General features: G+C 42.1%; 1 protein-coding gene across 3 annotated transcripts in view; it reads right to left on the bottom strand.

Moving 5' to 3' along the window:
- Nucleotides 1-17,091, bottom strand: part of LOC109923490 (TRAF family member-associated NF-kappa-B activator) — a 78,071-nt gene that overhangs the window by 44,942 nt on the left and 16,038 nt on the right. For all 3 annotated transcript variants that reach the window (XM_048599547.1, XM_048599546.1, XM_048599548.1), the window contains one exon: nt 4,461-4,593. In XM_048599547.1, the coding sequence (XP_048455504.1) occupies nt 4,461-4,562 (102 nt within the window). In that variant the 5' untranslated portion in view covers nt 4,563-4,593. The remainder of the gene's footprint in view (nt 1-4,460; nt 4,594-17,091) is intronic.

The following is a 17,091-nucleotide window of genomic DNA, read 5'->3' as shown; positions in this document are numbered from 1 at the left end:
AAAAAAGCATAAACAGACAACTGAGAGAATGAGACGAAATCCCACCATGGCAGTTTGAGAATTTGAATTCAGTTTTCTGGCATAAAGGGCTGTATTAATAAAATTGCCTCGAAGCTGCTGGAAATCTGAAGAAGGGTCTGTTTAGTTCTGACGAAGAGTCACTGAACCCCAAAACATTAACTCTGCTTTCTCTCGACAGATACTGCCAGCCCTGCTGAGTTTCCCTAGCAATTTCTGTTTTGGTTAGTCACTTGTATCATCTCGTTTTCAAGACAATTAATGATGGGTGTTACTACCAGTCTTACTAGCAATATCCATATCCTGATAGAGATGCTTTATTTTTAAAAAAACCTTAAACACTTTCTAAGCTAAATAGCCTTATAGCTACACATTACTGACATGATTATGTATTATATATTTTATCACTTATTTGATCCTCAGGAAAGCTGCACAACTTCTGATTTGAACATTGTAAGCAGTAATTGATGAAACCACTAAAAATTTTGCATATTGGAAAAGTTTGAATGATGATTGCATCACCACAACTATGTTTAATACTAATTCCCTTGATTTTCTTTTTATAAAATTTGATCTTGTTATTAGTTTTACTCAGTTCAGCTTGATTCAACCAATTTCCACATACATGATTTTTGGGGCTATGGTTTCTAAATTCTTTAAAATGCCCTTTTTTCATTTTTATCTTAAGAAAATTATTAAGAAACAAAGATAAATGTCTGACTAAGGAGGATGGAATCCTCTACTGTAATTCTTGAAGTCTAGTGAGAAACCACACTACTTACCTGTACCAACCAAGGCTTCAAACAAATATTGGCCATTACATCATCTTGCCCCTCAGTTATTCTCTCAAACCTTTCACATGCGGCACATGGCCCAATACAGTTTCTCATCATCTCCTACTGATGTATCTTGCCTATCACTGGTGCTTACTTTCTGCCCTATTTCATCTGTTTAAACATACTTTTTGAAGCTCAAGGTAAACAAAACAAAAGCTACATTAACAGTTGTGAAATCAGATTTGTTTCACACATGCCCCTAAAAGAAACAGTGATAAATATTTTCCAATGATCTAAACTACACAACTTTAAGTTTTTAATTTTAACCTCTTATAGCATTAAACATTTCATTATATTGAGAAAATGGCAGATGAGGAAAAAAAATCCCAAACAGAAGGATAGAAATAACACAGGAAGAATATTAGGGGATTTCAACTACTTCAATATTAATTAGGATAATCATAGTACAAAGGGTTTAAGAGAGGGCGGATTTTTTGAATTGTGTCCATGCAAGCTTTTTATGTCAACATGTAGATGGCCCTACAAGGGGCAGTGCAGTTGGACCCAATTCTGGGGAATGAAACTGGATAGGTGATCAAGATGACAGTGGAGAGACTGACCACAACATGTGGCACGGTGGCACTGTGGTTAGCAGACTGCCTCAAAGCAACAGCGACCTGGGTTCAATTCCAACCTTAGTGGCTGTCTATGTGGAGTTTGTGTGTTTGCATGGGTTCCCTCCGGGTGTTCGGTTTCCTCTCACAGTCCAAGGATGTGCATGTTAGGTGGATTGGCCATGCTAAAAATTGTCCTGTAATGTCCAGGCACATGAAAGTTAGGTGGATTAGCCCCTGGTAAAAACCCCATTTGGGTTTATGGGGATGGGGTGGGTCTGGGTGATTTGCTCTTGGAAGGTTGTTGCAGACTCGATGGGCCGAATGGATTCTATGATTCCATGAATACCATATATTTTAAATTTGTTATGGGAAAGGAGGAAGATGGTCTGCACAAAAGGGTTTTGGATTGAGGTAAGGAAGTTTTTGTTAGAATAAGGCAGAATCTTGCCAAATTAGACTGGGAACAGCCACTTGTGGGCAAATGTACAGCAGAACAGTGGGAAGTGTTCACAAAGATGATGGGTGGTGCTGGCGGAAGGTTGGGAGGGGGGCATGAAAAGTATTTGCCCAACATACAGGAACGACAAGCCCAGAGAACCACACGTCTAGGAATATTCAAGACTGGATAAAAAGGAAAAGGGAGAGGTGTACAACAGATATAAAAAGAACAAAACCATAGAGTTCCTAGGTCTATAGAAAGCGCAAGGCGAAATTCAAGAAATTAACTAGGAGGGCAAAAAGGGGGCATGAGGAAACACTAGAGGGCAAGATTAGAAAGAATCCCAAGATATTCTACAAGTATATTAAGGGGAGAGAGAATAACAAAGGTAAAAGTAGGGCAGAAAAAGGGTCACTGGACCAGAAACTTTAACTCTGCTTTCTGTCTGCTAGACCTGCAGAGATTTTCCAGCAGTTTGTTTTTGTTTCTCATTTCCAACATTTTGCAGTTCTTCGATTTATTTTAATGAGTATGGCCTTTTAGGGACCAAGGGGCAATCTCTGCATGAACCAAAGGACATTGTAGAGTGTTAAATGAGCACTTCACATTTGTCTTTACTCGGGAGGAGAAGGATGTAAATACAGAATTCAAGAAAATAGTCTGTAAAGTAATTGCACAGATTGATATATGCAGTGAGGAGGTATTAGAGGTTTTGGTGGACTTAAAAGTGGACGCATTGCCAGGTCCAGATAAGTTATATCCTCAGCTGTTACAGGAGACGAGTGAGGAAATTACTGGGACCCTGACCCAAATTTTTAAATCATGTCTGGCTGCAGAGGTGGTGGACAAATAATATGGTTACACTTTACAAGAGGGGTATTAGGGATAGACCAGGGAACTATGGATCAGTGTATCTAACGGTGGTTACCATAGTTAACCATAGTTAAAAATTGTGAAGAAGAAAATTAATGTCCATTTAGAAAGGCAAGGCTTGCTCAGGAATATTCAGCATGGCTTTGTCAGAGAGAGGTCATGCTCAACAAATCTGGTGAAATTTTGAGAGGTGGCGACAAAGTGTTTCGATGAAGGTAGGCAGCTGATGTAGTTTGTATGGGTTTCATCAGGCTTTGACAAGGTCCCACATGGGTATCTGATCAAAAAGGTAAAAGCTCATGGTCTCCAGGGTAACTTGGCAAGATGGATACAAAATTGGCTTAGTGACAGGAGACAGAGGGTGCAGGTAGAAGGCAGTTTGTGTGACTGGAGCCCAGTGTTCTGTAGTGTACTTAACGTATCAATGCTGGGTCCCTTATTATTTGAGACATTTATAAATATAATGTAGATAAGAACGTGGGAGGGATGATGAATAAGTTTGCAGATGACACAAAGACTGGCTGGATGATTGACAGTTAGGAAGAACGTGTTAGGTTACAGGAGGATACAGACAGATTGGTCAGATAAGCTGATTGACTGCAGATGGAAATTAGTCCTGATGCACTGTGGAAGTAGGAAAAAGACAAGGGAATACTCAAATGAATGGCAAGACACTAATAAGTTTAGAGGAGCAGAGGGATCGTGTGGTGCTTGTCCACAGATCCCTAAAGGTGGCAGAACAGTTTAATAAGGTAGTTAAGAATGCATATGGGACACTTGCCTTTATTAGTTGAAACATCGATTACAAAACTAGGGAGATAATACTGGAGCTGTACAGAACTTTGGTTAGGCCACAGCTGGAGTACTGTGTGCAGTCTGGTCACCACACAGTAGGAAGGAGACTGCACTGGAGACTGCAAAAGGAGATTCACCATGATGTTGCCTAAGATACAACAATTTAGCTATGAAGAGAGTTGGTAAGCTCAGGTTGTTATCTTTGAAGTAGAGAAGGTTGTGGGGGGGGAGGGGGGAGAAACCTGATATATGTACATAAGATAATGAGGATCAGGAACAGGGTGAATAGGAAGCAGCTGTTCCCCTTAGTTGAAGACTCAAGAAATACGGGACATAATTTTGAATTGAAAGGCAAGAGATTTGGGGAGTTTTAAGAAAATATATTTTCACCCAGAGAGTGGTGGGGGTTTGGAATGCACTGCCTGGGCCTAGTGTAGGCAGTAGTACATTTTTGGCAGTACAGACTTGCTGGGCCTTTACAGTACAATTCTGATTCTAGAAGCAGGTAGTTGAGTTTTCAGTGAAATGCGCATTCTTTATACCCAATGTGTTTCTCAAGGGGATGCAATGGCCTAGTGGTATTATCGGTGGACTGTTAATCCAGAGACCCAGGTAATCTCCTGGGGACCTGAGTTCAACTCCCACCATGGCAGATGGAGGAGTCTGAATTCAATAAATATCAGGATTTAAGAGTCCAATGATGATCAAGAATCTATTATCGATTGTTGGGGGAAAAACCCATCCGGTTCACTAACATCCTTTAGGGAAAGAAACGGCCATCCTCGCCTAGTCTGGCCTACATGTGATTCCAGATCCACAGCAATGCGGGTGACTCTTAACTGCCTACTGGGCAATTAGGGATAGGCAATAAATGCTGGCCTAGCCCGTAATGCCCTCATCCCACAAATGAATAAAATTAACATAATTTGCCAGACAACGTACCTTTTGTTCTGATACTTTTTTGATATTGTCTCTCTCCATGCATGCCTGACGATAAGCTTCAAATGCCCTGTTGAGTTGATCTCCAAGATTGTTTTTATCCATATTTACCAAATCAATACTACGAACACAATATCTGCAATATAAAAACATGCTGTCTATTAACACTTGCATATGCAGTTTCAACAGAACATTTTAAAGCTGTTAATTACTAGCCTCAAGTATCTGTAAGATGTTTATTTCACATATGCTGTTCAAGGACAGCAAAATCATGATATAAATATATGGGTGACAGTGAAATGCCACTTTTACTAAGTCAACAAAAACATATTAATATGGATTTGACATATTGTGGGCCTTAAAAGGAGGTTGTGTTAAACCCCTCATTGGTTTTTCATTACTTTTTTATTTTTATTTGTTTATCGATTTTGGTTTGGAGCTGCGAACTGGGACTTGTTAGTTGAAAATGACTTGTGGATTTTGAGACAGCTTGTGGTAAAAGGGGAAAAAAAAAACTGACCAAATAAGTTTTTTTGTTTATGAGGCCTGGCCTGGAGGATAATTGCAGGCTGAGTCTAGATTTAAAAAGTTCCAACAGTGACTCCGGGAAGAGCACTGTGTCTAAACAGATCGGAGAAGTTGGCTATTAACAAGGTCGGTACCTGGGAATTAGTTCTGGCAAGTCTGGAAAACACTCCATGTTGAAGCAGATGGCAGTTGTTGAATGGTAACCGAGGTCTTGGGAAGACATTCAGTCTATTAGGGCAGAACCTGAGTTGGAATTGCTAATTTTTAAAAAAGCTGTTTCTGGGAAAGACAGGTTCGGATGTTGATGAGATAGCTTAGACAGTAAAGTTTCAAATTTTTATGCCGTCTCATCAGCAGTTAAACCTGACAGACAGCTGAACCAAATCAGCTTTTCTATCTCTGTATTCACAATACATTAAAATTAAACCAGAGAACTTGCCAATAGTCACTCCAATGGTTTCCAATCAGACAGACAGACAAGCAAACACAGTTAAGGGATAAATAAAAAAAAATAACAAAATTGGCAAGATTACTTGTATGGCTTTCGTTAAAAATCACACGACACCAGGTTATAGTTTAATTGGGTTTAATTGAAAACACAAGCTTTCAGAGCCTCACTCCTTCTTCAGGTGTTAGTGAGAGAGGTTAGTATCAGACAAAGAATTTATAAGTAAAAGATCAAAGGTTCACACCACTGATGAGGATGTATCAAACAAACTTAACATGCTGTTAGATCTTTAATCAGTTAGAAGGTTTTGATTGATTAATATGTATAAGTAAATCCCCAAATTCCTTTTAAGTCACTGCCTGAGAGAACTGAAAGATTTTATCAGTGTAAAGAAGAGGTGACATTTTAGGTCAAACAATGCAGGTTCGGTGTGAGGCCTTGTTTAGGATCAGTTCGTGTTTTGGTTTGGAGCCAGATTGGTTTTATTCCTAAAGTAGGAATTTATAAAACGCCACATTGACTGACTGTCTATGAATTGTGTGCTTTTTGAACAAAATAAAATGAGTCTGCAAATATAAATTCACCCCATGTATCTGTGTGTGTGTAGGTGTGAGAGAGAGAATGTGAGTGTGAATGTGAGTATGAGTGTGAGACAGCGAGAGAGAAGAGAGGAGAGAGAGAGGGAGAGGGAAAGAGAGGTGGGGAAGACAAAGAGAGAGAGCGATACAGCATGAGAGGTGGGGAAAGAGAGAGAGAGCGCAAGAAGTGGGGGGAGTGAGAGCGCGTGAGAGGTGGGGGAGAAAGAGAGTGTGACTCTGAGAGAGAGAGACTGGGGGGCAGAGAGAGAAAGAGTGTGTGTGTGAGCTTTCAGGATGCGTTGTTTCACAGGCATACATATGGACTCAGTTTCTTTTCTGGAGCTACCAATCAGGGTCATCTTCTCAGTTCACCCAGGCAGAGGCAGCAATACTTCTCAGCTTTATAGTCTTTAGGCTTCAACAGGGTTTGCGGAGATGATCCTTTCACTCACCAGGACTTTTGGTCCTCCTGATTCTTTTCATTTCCTCGCAGGAGGTACAGAGCAACTAGTTCACAAATTATAAAGCCTCTGACTTGCTTGTTAAAAGCACCAGCTTACTGGTGAGAGAATATAACCAGGGGCTTTTTCCGGACTTCATGCGTGTCCTACTGCAAAAAGGTTCACCACCTCACTTTCCAGAATTTTGAAGACTTCTGGCAATATCGCTCACACTCACAAGTGAGTCAACTACTCAGGAACCAACCATATAATTGTCAGAGGAAGGTGGGCTTTCTTGTTCATAGGTGGTCACAACATGATCAATTTAACAGCTACTTGTTGCTGACCAAATCTCTCTTTGTACACACCCCTTCATGCCAGCCAACTTGCACCAACTTCTTGGGCTGGCTGAACAAAGCAGCAGGGTAAACACACTTACATTCGAGACAACAAGGTGCAGAGCTGGATGAACACAGCAGGTCAAGCAGCATCATAGGAGCAGAAAGGCTGACGTTTCGGGCCTAGACCCTTCATCAGAAATGGGGGAGGGGAAGGGGGTTCTGAAATAAATAGGGAGAGAAGGGGGCGGCAGATAGAAGATGGATAGAGGAGAGGATGGGTGGAGAGGAAACAGACAGGTCGAAGGGGCAGGGATGGAGCCAGTAAAGGTGAGTGTAGGTGGGGAGTTAGGGAGGGGATAGGTCAGTCCAGGGAGGACGGACAGGTCAAGGGGGCGGGACGAGGTTAGTAGGCAGGAGATGGGGGTGCGGCTTGAGGTGGGAGGAGGGGATGGGTGGGAGGAAGAACAGGTTAGGGAGGCGGGGACGAGCTGGGCTGGTTTTGGGATGCGGTAGGGGGAGGGGAGATTTTGAAGCTTGTGAAATCCACATGGGAACCCTGCAGCCCAATGGTATCAAAGTGGAATACGAGTTGCTGTTCCTGCAACCTTCGGGTGGCATCGTTGTGGCACTGCAGGAGGCCCAGGATGGACATGTCGTCTGAGGAATGGGAGGGGGAGTTGAAATGGTTCGCGACTGGGAGGTGCAGTTGTTTATTGCGAATCGAGCGTAGGTGTTCTGCAAAGAGGTCCCCGAGCCTCCGCTTGGTTTCCCTGATGTAGAGGAGGCCACAACGGGTACAGCGGATGCAGTATACCACATGTTCACGTGAACATCTGCTTGATGTGGAAAGTCTTCTTGGGGACTGAGATGGGGGTGAGGGAGGAGGTATGGGGGCAGGTGTAGCACTTCCTGCGGTTGCAGGGAAACGTGTCGGGTGTGGTGGGGCTGGAGGGGAGTGTGGAGCGGACAAGGGAGTCACGGAGAGAGTGGTCCCTCCGGAAAGCAGATAAGGGTGGGGAGGGAAAAATGTCTTTGGCGGTGGGGTCGGATTGCAGATGGCGGAAGTGTCGGAGGATGATGCGTTGGATCTGGAGGTTGGTGGGGTGGTACGTGAGGACGAGGGGGATTCTTTTTTGGTTCTTATTGCGTGGACGGTATGTGAGGGATGAGTTGCGGGAAATGTGGGAGACACGGTTGAGGGCGTTCTCGACCACTGAGGCGGGGGATGTTACGGTCCTTGAAAAACGAGGACAACTGAGATTAACGGGAGTGGAATGCCTCATCCTGGGAGCAGATGCGGCGGAGACGAAGGAATTGGGAATAAGGGATGGCATTTTTGCAGGAAGGTGGGTGGGAGGAGGAGTATTCTAGGTAGCTGTGGGAGTTGGTGGGCTTGAAATGGATATCGGTTTCTAGGTGGTTGCCCGAGATGGAGACAGAGCGGTCCAGGAAGGAGAGAGAGGTGTTAGAGATGGTCCAGGTGAACTTAAGGTTGGGGTGGAAGGTGATGGTGAAGTGGATGAACTGTTCGAGCTCCTTGTGGGAGCACGAGGCGGCGCCGATACAGTCATCAATGTAACGGAGGAAGAGGTGGGGTTTAGGGCCAGTGTAGGTACGGAAGAGGGATTGTTCCACATAATCTACAAAGAGGCAGGCGAAGCCTGGGCCCATGCGGGTACCCATGGCCACCCCCTTTGTCTGTAGGAAGTGGGAGGAATTGAAAGAGAAGTTGTTGAGGGTGAGGACCACTTACATTGGAGTAGCTTGATTTTAATAAGTGCAGCAATCCCTTCTACAATCCTTGGCTTTTAAAACAACTCTTTTCCCATTTCAGTCCACATCAAAAATATAGAAAACTAAAAAGGTAAGAACTTCACAATTGAAACGAATCAAAAACTACTCAATTACTTGCTGCAAGCCACTGATCAGTGACAAGAATCACCACTGAATCTTCAGCAAATTCTGTTAAAAATACAGGGAAATGACTTTAATATCTGCAATAGACCTGGTACAAAAATGGTCACTTCAGATGTACTGAGCAGGTTGCCAAACTTGAACACTTGATCTACAAGTAAAAAGCACTGGCATTGAGGTGGAAGATGTGCTCAAAAATCAACTTATTGCATTTTGGTCAGCAGAAATGCAACCAACTTCAAAAGCACCAAACTTCCCAGTTGTCAAATTGGTTAAAGAAAAATTCAAGTTTCCCTATGGCAGACACACCAAGAACCATATTCAGTCTGTTCAGTGACCCTCAAGGGTTATTTCTAATAATGGACAACAGTTTATAGGCTCACCTTTCAGGGATATTCGAAACAAATGGAGTGTGAACGAGGTAAAATTCTCACACATTACCTCGGATCAAATGGTCTTACCAACAGAACCATTAAATTACTCATCTTCAAGTGTGAGACAATGAAGCAAGATATTTATATTGCATTTCATTTATCAGAGCTACACCACTGGATAAGGGGTTACCATATAAAGTAAAGATCATGTTCAGGAGGCAAGTGAGAATGAATTACCAAGCTACCACTGATCCAAATTCTTAGAGTTGCAAGAAATATTTCTCGACAAATATGGGAACATGAAGATGCTGCATGACCTGTATGCCGGGGTGGAACTACCTTAATTACAAGTATGGCTAAAGGTCAGAATCACACACCCAGGTCTCATGAATTAAGACACTTAGCAGATTCAAACTGAGGAGGAACAGAAGCCAGCTAAAAGAAATGTATAATATATGTCAACTGCACAGTGAACTTGGAAAGAAAGATCACACCCAAGCAACAACAGTGTGAAGGAACACAACACAACAATCAACATACTGGTGAAATATCAGCAGACTAAGGACAGGCAAGGGCAAAATCCATACTTCCTAACAAGATCTGGAAGAGTTATTCAACCACTGAAACAATTATTGAATTTTTAGACTTCTGACCCATAGACTGCAATCAGTAAGAATAGGTAACAACAGCTCCTCCACCATAATCCTCAACACTAGTGCCCCCGTAACGCTGCACACTCAGCCCTCTACTATACTTCTTATGCACTCACGATTGTACCACCAAATTCCGCCCCAATTCATTTTTTAAAGGACTCATTCATGGGATGAGGGCATCGCTAGCTACACCAGCATTTATTGCCCACCTCTAATTGCCCAGAGGTCAGTTAAGAGTCAATTACATTGCTGTGGTTCTGGAGCCACATGTAGGCCAGACCAGGTAAGGATAGCCATTTCCTTCCCTAAAGGACATGAGTGAGCCAGGTGGGTTTTTTTCGACATTTGACATTCGACTCTTAATTCCGGAGTTTTTTGTTTATTAAATTCAAATTCCTCCATCTGCCATGGTGGGATTCGAACCCAGGTCCCCAGAACATTACCTAGGTCTTTGAATTAACAGTCTAGCAATAATACCACTGGACCATCGCCTCCCTTCTCCATTTACAAATTTGCTGACAACACCATTGTTGTAGGTTGGATCTCAAACAACAAGACAGAATGTAGAAAAGAGGCTGTGTGCTTAGCAGCATGGTGTAAAGACAATAATCTCTCCATCAACTTCAAAATTAAGGAGTTGGTCATTGACTTCAGGAAGCAGAGTGGAGGGCATGTCCCTATCTGCATCAATGGTGCTGAGGTGGAGATGGTCGAGAGTATCAAGTTCCTGGGAGTGATGATCAACAACCTGTCCTGGTCCACCAATGTTGATGCAATGGTCCAAAAAGCACAACAACACCTCTACTTCCTCAGGAGGCTAAGGAAATCTGGTATGTCCACAAGGACTCTTTCCAATTTTTATCAATGCACCATAAAAAGCATCCTAGCTGGATGCATCACAGTGTGACATGGTAACTGTTCTTCCCAAGACCACAAGAAACTACAGAGAGTCGTGATCACAGCACAGTCCATCATGCAAATCAACCCTCTATCCATTGATTCCATCTATACTTCCTGCTGCCTCGTGAAAGCAACCAACATAATCAAAGACTCCTCCCACCCCGATTATATCCTCTTCCACCATACAGAGGATATAAGAGTGAATACATGTACGAATAGATTCAAGAACAACTTCTTCCCTGCTGTTATCAGGCTTTTGAATCTCAAATGTTAATTCTGATCTCCTTCACTTCACCTTCTCTGCAGCTATAACACTGTATTCTGCACTCTGTTCTGCTACCCTTTTGCACTTTGTATGGTACAACCTGTATGTTCACTGTATCTCAGTACATGAGACAACAATAAATCAACTAATCAATAACTGGATGGGTACATGTATAGGAAGGGTTTAGAGGGATATGGTACTAGGTCAGTTTGGAAAATCTGGTTGGTGTGGACGAGTTGGATCGAAGGGTCTGTTTCCGCATTGTATTACTCTATGACTATGTAAATTTCACAATCCCCATCTTTGTATAACCAATTTTGCCATTACCCAGTGTATCCATTTTTTTATATGTAACAAGCAAGAGCTATCTTTGCAGAAAAGGGGATGTTGCGCTGTCATGTCTGGAGTAAGTCCCTTTAAAAGATCAACCTGCAAATAAGCTACGTATCCAGATGCTGTCACATGACCACAGGCTGACTGCACTGCAACACTGACATTATCTGGAGATTACTCTGTACTGTACATATATTAATTTAGCTGTAAATAAATCCAGAGATCTTCAAGTAAATGGATTCCATGCATCTCATTTGTGTCAGATTCAGGTTACACAAGAATGTTATTATAACAAGGTCTAAAGGAAAGTCTAATATAGAGTGAAAGACAGGAAAGTTTGAATAACAAGACAAAGGGGCAAAGTGAATGGTGATGAGGCAAGGAGAGAAAAACATGAAAAAAATATGTTAAACACATGCTACTGACTGAAAGCACAAATAAGACAAAGAGTGAAACAAGCAAATAAAATGAATCATCACGGGACAGAGATTATGATCTGAAGTGGTTGAACTCAATGTTGATTTTAGAAGGCTGTGAAGTGCCTATTTGAAAGATGAAGTGCTGTTCCTTAAGAAAATGTTGAGCTTCACTGGAACAACGCAGAAGCCTAGTGACAGTCCAGATGTCAGCATGAATGCAAGGTGAAAAATTAAAATGACAGTACACCAGAAGCTCAGGGTCAAATTTGTGGAGAGAACGGAGGTATTCTACAAAGCAGTTAAACAACATGCATTTGGTCTCGCCAACGGAGAGACACATTGTGAATCAGGAATATTGTAGACTAGATTGAATGAAGGATACATGAACACCACAAATTGCTGCTTCATCTCAGATTGTTTGGGGCAATGTCAGTGAGAAGAGAGTTGAGGTAAAAGTTACATCCCATGTGTTTTCATAGAAAAATGACCATTACTTGTACTGTTTCAGGTTGTAAATATGCCCGCCAAGCCTTTGGGTTTGGCTGCAAATGTTTTGTCACCCTGCCAGGTAACATCATCAGTGCACCTCTGGTGAAGCGTGGGTATTCTGTCTCACTTGTTACTTTTATGCCTTGGTTTGCTGGGGTGGTTGGTATTACTTCTGATTTTGTTTCTCAGTGATTTGTACACAGGGTCTAATTCAATGTGTTTGTTGATGGAGTTCCGGTTGGAATACCAGGCCTCCAGGAATTCCCTGGCATATCTCTGTTTGGCTTGTGTGCTTATGGATGTGCTGTCACAGTCGAATTTGTGTCCCTCGTTGTCCGTGTGTACTGAGACAATTGAGAATCGGTCATGTCTCTTGGTGGTTAGTTGGTGTTCACGTATCCATAAAGTCAATTTTCTTCCAGTTTGGCCTATGTAGTTAGTGTTTCTCATAGTCCTTGCATGGTATTTTGTATATTACCCCAGTTTTGCTAGTTATGGTATGGGATCCTTTACACTCGTCAATAGCTGTCGTAGGGTGATTGTTGGTTTGTGGGTCTGAAAGTCTTGTGGTCATCTCTGAAATCTCCTTGATGTATGGTAGGGTGATTAGTGAGTCTGGTCATGTTGTGTCTTCCCTGTTGTGGTCTGTCTCAGAGGTAATGGCGGATTGTGCTTTTTGGGTATCCATTTCTTTTGAAGACTCCGTATAAGTGCTCCTGTTCTGCTTTGCATAGTTCCAGGTTGCTGTAATGTATTGTGGTTTGTTTAAATAGTGTCCCGATGCAGGACCGTTTGTGTGTGTTGGGGTGATTACTAGTGCAATTGAGTATCTGAACCGTACGTGTGGTCTTTCTATTACGCTAATTTGGAGTTCCCCGTTGTTTTTGAGTTGTACCATTATGTCCAGGAAGGGTAGTCAGTTGTTGTTCTCTTCTTCTTTCATGCATTTTATCACAATAAGAATGTTGTTTATGTGTTAGTGGGTTTCTTCTAGTTTTGTGCATTTAAGGCGCCACGAATCATGTCCGTGTTGTGTCTTCCCTGTTGTGGTCTGTCTCGGAGGGTAACAGCAGCTTGTGCTTTTTGGATATCCATTTCTTTTGAAGACTCCGTATAAGTGTTCCTTTTCTGCTTTGCAAAATTCTGGGTTGCTGTAACATGTTATGGCTCGTTTAAATAGTGTCCTGATGCAGCTCCGTTTGTGGGCGTTGGGGTGATTGCTAGTGTAACTGAGAATCTGGTCCGTACGTGTGGTCTTTTCATATATGCTAGTCTGCAGTACCCTGTTGTTTTTGCGTTCTACCATTATGTCCAGGAAAGGTAGTCAGTTGTTGTTCTCTTCTTCTTTCGTGAATTTTATCCTAGTGATGATGATGTTCATGTATCGGTGGTTTTTTTTCTAGTTTTGTGCTTTTAAGGTGTCATCTACGTATCGGACCCAAAGTTTGGGTTGTATACTGGGGAGCACTGTCCATTCTAACCTTTGCATTACTGCTTCTGCAATCAGTCCTGATAGTGCTGATCCCATTGGTGTTCTGTTGATTTGTTTGTATATGCTGTCATTGAAGGTGAAGTGGGTTGTGAGGCACAGATCCAGTAGTTTCATGGTGGTGTCCTTATTGATGTTGCTGGTGTCCAGGGTTGCCTGCTTTCTTGATCCGTCCAGCAGTGTGGCAATTGTTTCTTTGGCTATGTCGATGTTTATGGATGTGAATAGTGCTGTTACATCAAAGGATATCATCTCGTCCTCTTCTATTCTGGTGTCCTTGATGTTGAGGAATTCTTGGGATGAGCGGATGGAGTGGGTAGTGCTGTCCACTAAGAATTTAGTGAATTAAGAATAGAATTTAGAATTAAGAATAGGACGCATGACAGTAATCCTCAATCGAACCCAATACATCAAGAAAGCTAACGCACTACTAGCAGATACCAACACCTACCAACAGATGGCAGTAGTCAGGAAACCGGATCACAACAACCCTGAAGAAATTACACAACTCAGGAGGCAACAGCAAGACAGACTACCAAAAAATGAAGCCAGAGGGATCCAATACACCTCGATTATATGGACTCCCCAAGGAACACAAACCAGGGGTCCCTCTCAGACCCATTGTCTCACTGCCAGGTACAACAACATATCCACTTGACAAAGAACGACAACAGAAATTGAAATACTTAGTGGACAACACTACCCACTCCATCCACTCATCCCAAGAATTCCTCAACATCAAAGACACCAAGATAGAAGAGGACGAGATGATGGTATCCTTCGATGTAACAGCATTATTTACATTCATAAACATCGACATAGCCAAAGAAACAATTGCCACACTGCTGGATGAATCAAATAAGCAGGCAACCCTGTCAACAACATCAATAAGGACACCCCCATGAAACTACTGGATCTGTGCTTCACAGCCCACTTCACCTTCAACGACAGCATATACAAACAAATCAACAGAACACCAATGGGATCAGCACTATCAGGACTGATTGCAGAAGCAGTAATGCAAAGGTTAGAATGGACAGTGCTCCCCAGTATAGAACCCAAACTTTGGGTCTGATACGTAGATGACACCTTAAAAGCACAAAACTAGAAAAAAAACCACCGATACATGAACATCATCATCACTAGGATAAAATTCACGAAAGAAGAAGAGAACAACAACTGACTACCTTTCCTGGACATAATGGTAGAACGCAAAAACAACAGGGTACTGCAGACTAGCATATATGAAAAGACCACACGTACGGACCAGATTCTCAGTTACACTAGCAATCACCCCAACGCCCACAAACGGAGCTGCATCAGGACACTATTTAAACGAGCCATAACATGTTACAGCAACCCAGAATTTTGCAAAGCAGAAAAGGAACACTTATACGGAGTCTTCAAAAGAAATGGATATCCAAAAAGCACAAGCTGCCGTTACCCTCCGAGACAGACCACAACAGGGAAGACACAACACGGACATGATTCGTGACCATCACTAATCACCCTACCATACATCAAGGAGATTTCAGAGATGACCACAAGACTACTCAGATCCCTAGGTATCAGAGTAGCCCACAAACCGACAACGACCCTACAACAGCTACTGATGAATGTAAAGGATCCCATACCCATAACCAGCAAAACTGGGGTAATATACAAAATACCATGCAAGGACTGTGTGAAACACTACAAAAGCCAAGCTGGAAGAAAATTGACTATATGGATACGTGAACACCAACTAGCCACCAAGAGACACGACCGATTCTCACTTGTCTCACTACACACGGACAACAAGGGACACAAATTTGACTGGGACAACACATCCATAATTGCACAAGCCAAACAGCAACATGCCAGGGAATTCCTGGAGGCCTGGTATTCCAACCGGAACTCCATCAACAAACACATTGAATTAGATCCTGTGTATAAACCACTGAGAAACAAAACTGTAAGTAATACCAACCACCCCAGCAAACGGAGGCATATAAATGACAAGCGGGACAGAACACCAACACTTCACCGAAGGCGCACTGAAAACGTTACCTGGCAGGGTGACGAAATGTTTGCAACCAAACCCACCGGCTCGGCGAGCATGTCTGCAACCTCATCCACAACCTGAACTACAAGTCTTCTTGAAAACTTTAAACTTGTACTGTTTTCCCAAACTTTCATGGTACCCGGAGGCATTGTAAGCAGGGAAAACGTTCTGCTGAGCCAGTAAAATGGTAACAGGAAGCAAGATCACTTGATTGGGTCACAAGGTGACTGTGATGGGAAGTGGTTTAGTAAACAATGAATAAAAGGATACTTTTGTTTATCCAATATCAGCACATTACAACATTCAGAATATAAAATATTTCAATCAAGCACCGTGAGCAGCAATCAAGTACTGAATGAGAATCTGCAAGGGAATGGGCAGTGTGGGGGTAGGGTATATTTGGTTCCTCCTTTCTACTGCAGTAGATGAGAAGGAGAAGCTTTATTTTTAAATTAACTGTAAAACATGCCCAAGTTTATTTTAAAATAAGGCTGGTAACCATTAGTTGAGCTGTTTGAATTGATTCCAACAAACAATTTGACATTCAACACTATCTTGGGCTGTTACTTATTCAGTACCTGGGATACTTCCTCGAGAAGAAAGAAGATTTTTTTTTTCTTAGGAATGCTATTTTCTTTCTCAAAAATTGATTCTTTTTTCAAAGCTTCACAGTGAAGACTGCTTCCTGCACCAATCAGTTTCACACATTCTTCAGCGTCAATTACACCGTAACAATGTCATCTAAATTCACCTTACACTGACAATGTTATAAATGATAGTCCCTTTAAGAATGATTGAGGACATGTTCGAGGAATAATACTGAGCAGTTTGTAGTTGGATTAGAAAATTTCAAGAGCTGGTTTTCCCCAGTAAGGAGAGTGAACAGACTGGAGTTTATTTGCATTTCATAGTGCAAAGCAATCAGCTGTGGAAAACGGTCTTAACTCCTACTTCCTGTAAATGAATGACCAGAAATACAATAACTGCATGTCAGAATACAAACACAATATCTGTGAAGCAGCTGGATTACAGCAGTGTACTATATAGTCCAAATGTATGCACCTTCACCAGAATAAAACTAGCCTGAATCTGCAGCCCAATCGAGAGCTCCTGAGAAGAAAAAAATATATTAAAAGTAAATAACTCGGCAAAATGTAGGATATGACAAATGTAAATTTTATCAGCCATGATGAAATGGACAAGCACAGAACAGCTATGTGAAAGAGACTAAGGTGGGCAAAAGGAAAACAAAATAGGCTCAGCAATCATCTTAAAAGAGAACCCAAATAAGCATTTTTAAATTTGTGGAAGAAAACAAAAGGGCAGTCAAAGGCAGGATGGCACAAATTAAGGTGGCAAAGTATATAGCTGAGGTACTAAAAAAGTGCTTGGCATTTGCTTTCATAATAAGAGAGCCTA

Source organism: Rhincodon typus, chromosome 7 (assembly GCF_021869965.1).
Source record: "Rhincodon typus isolate 14 chromosome 7, sRhiTyp1.1, whole genome shotgun sequence".
Taxonomy (NCBI): domain Eukaryota; kingdom Metazoa; phylum Chordata; class Chondrichthyes; order Orectolobiformes; family Rhincodontidae; genus Rhincodon; species Rhincodon typus.
Note: the sequence above shows the minus strand (reverse complement) of the source record. Positions and strands in the feature narration are given on the sequence as shown.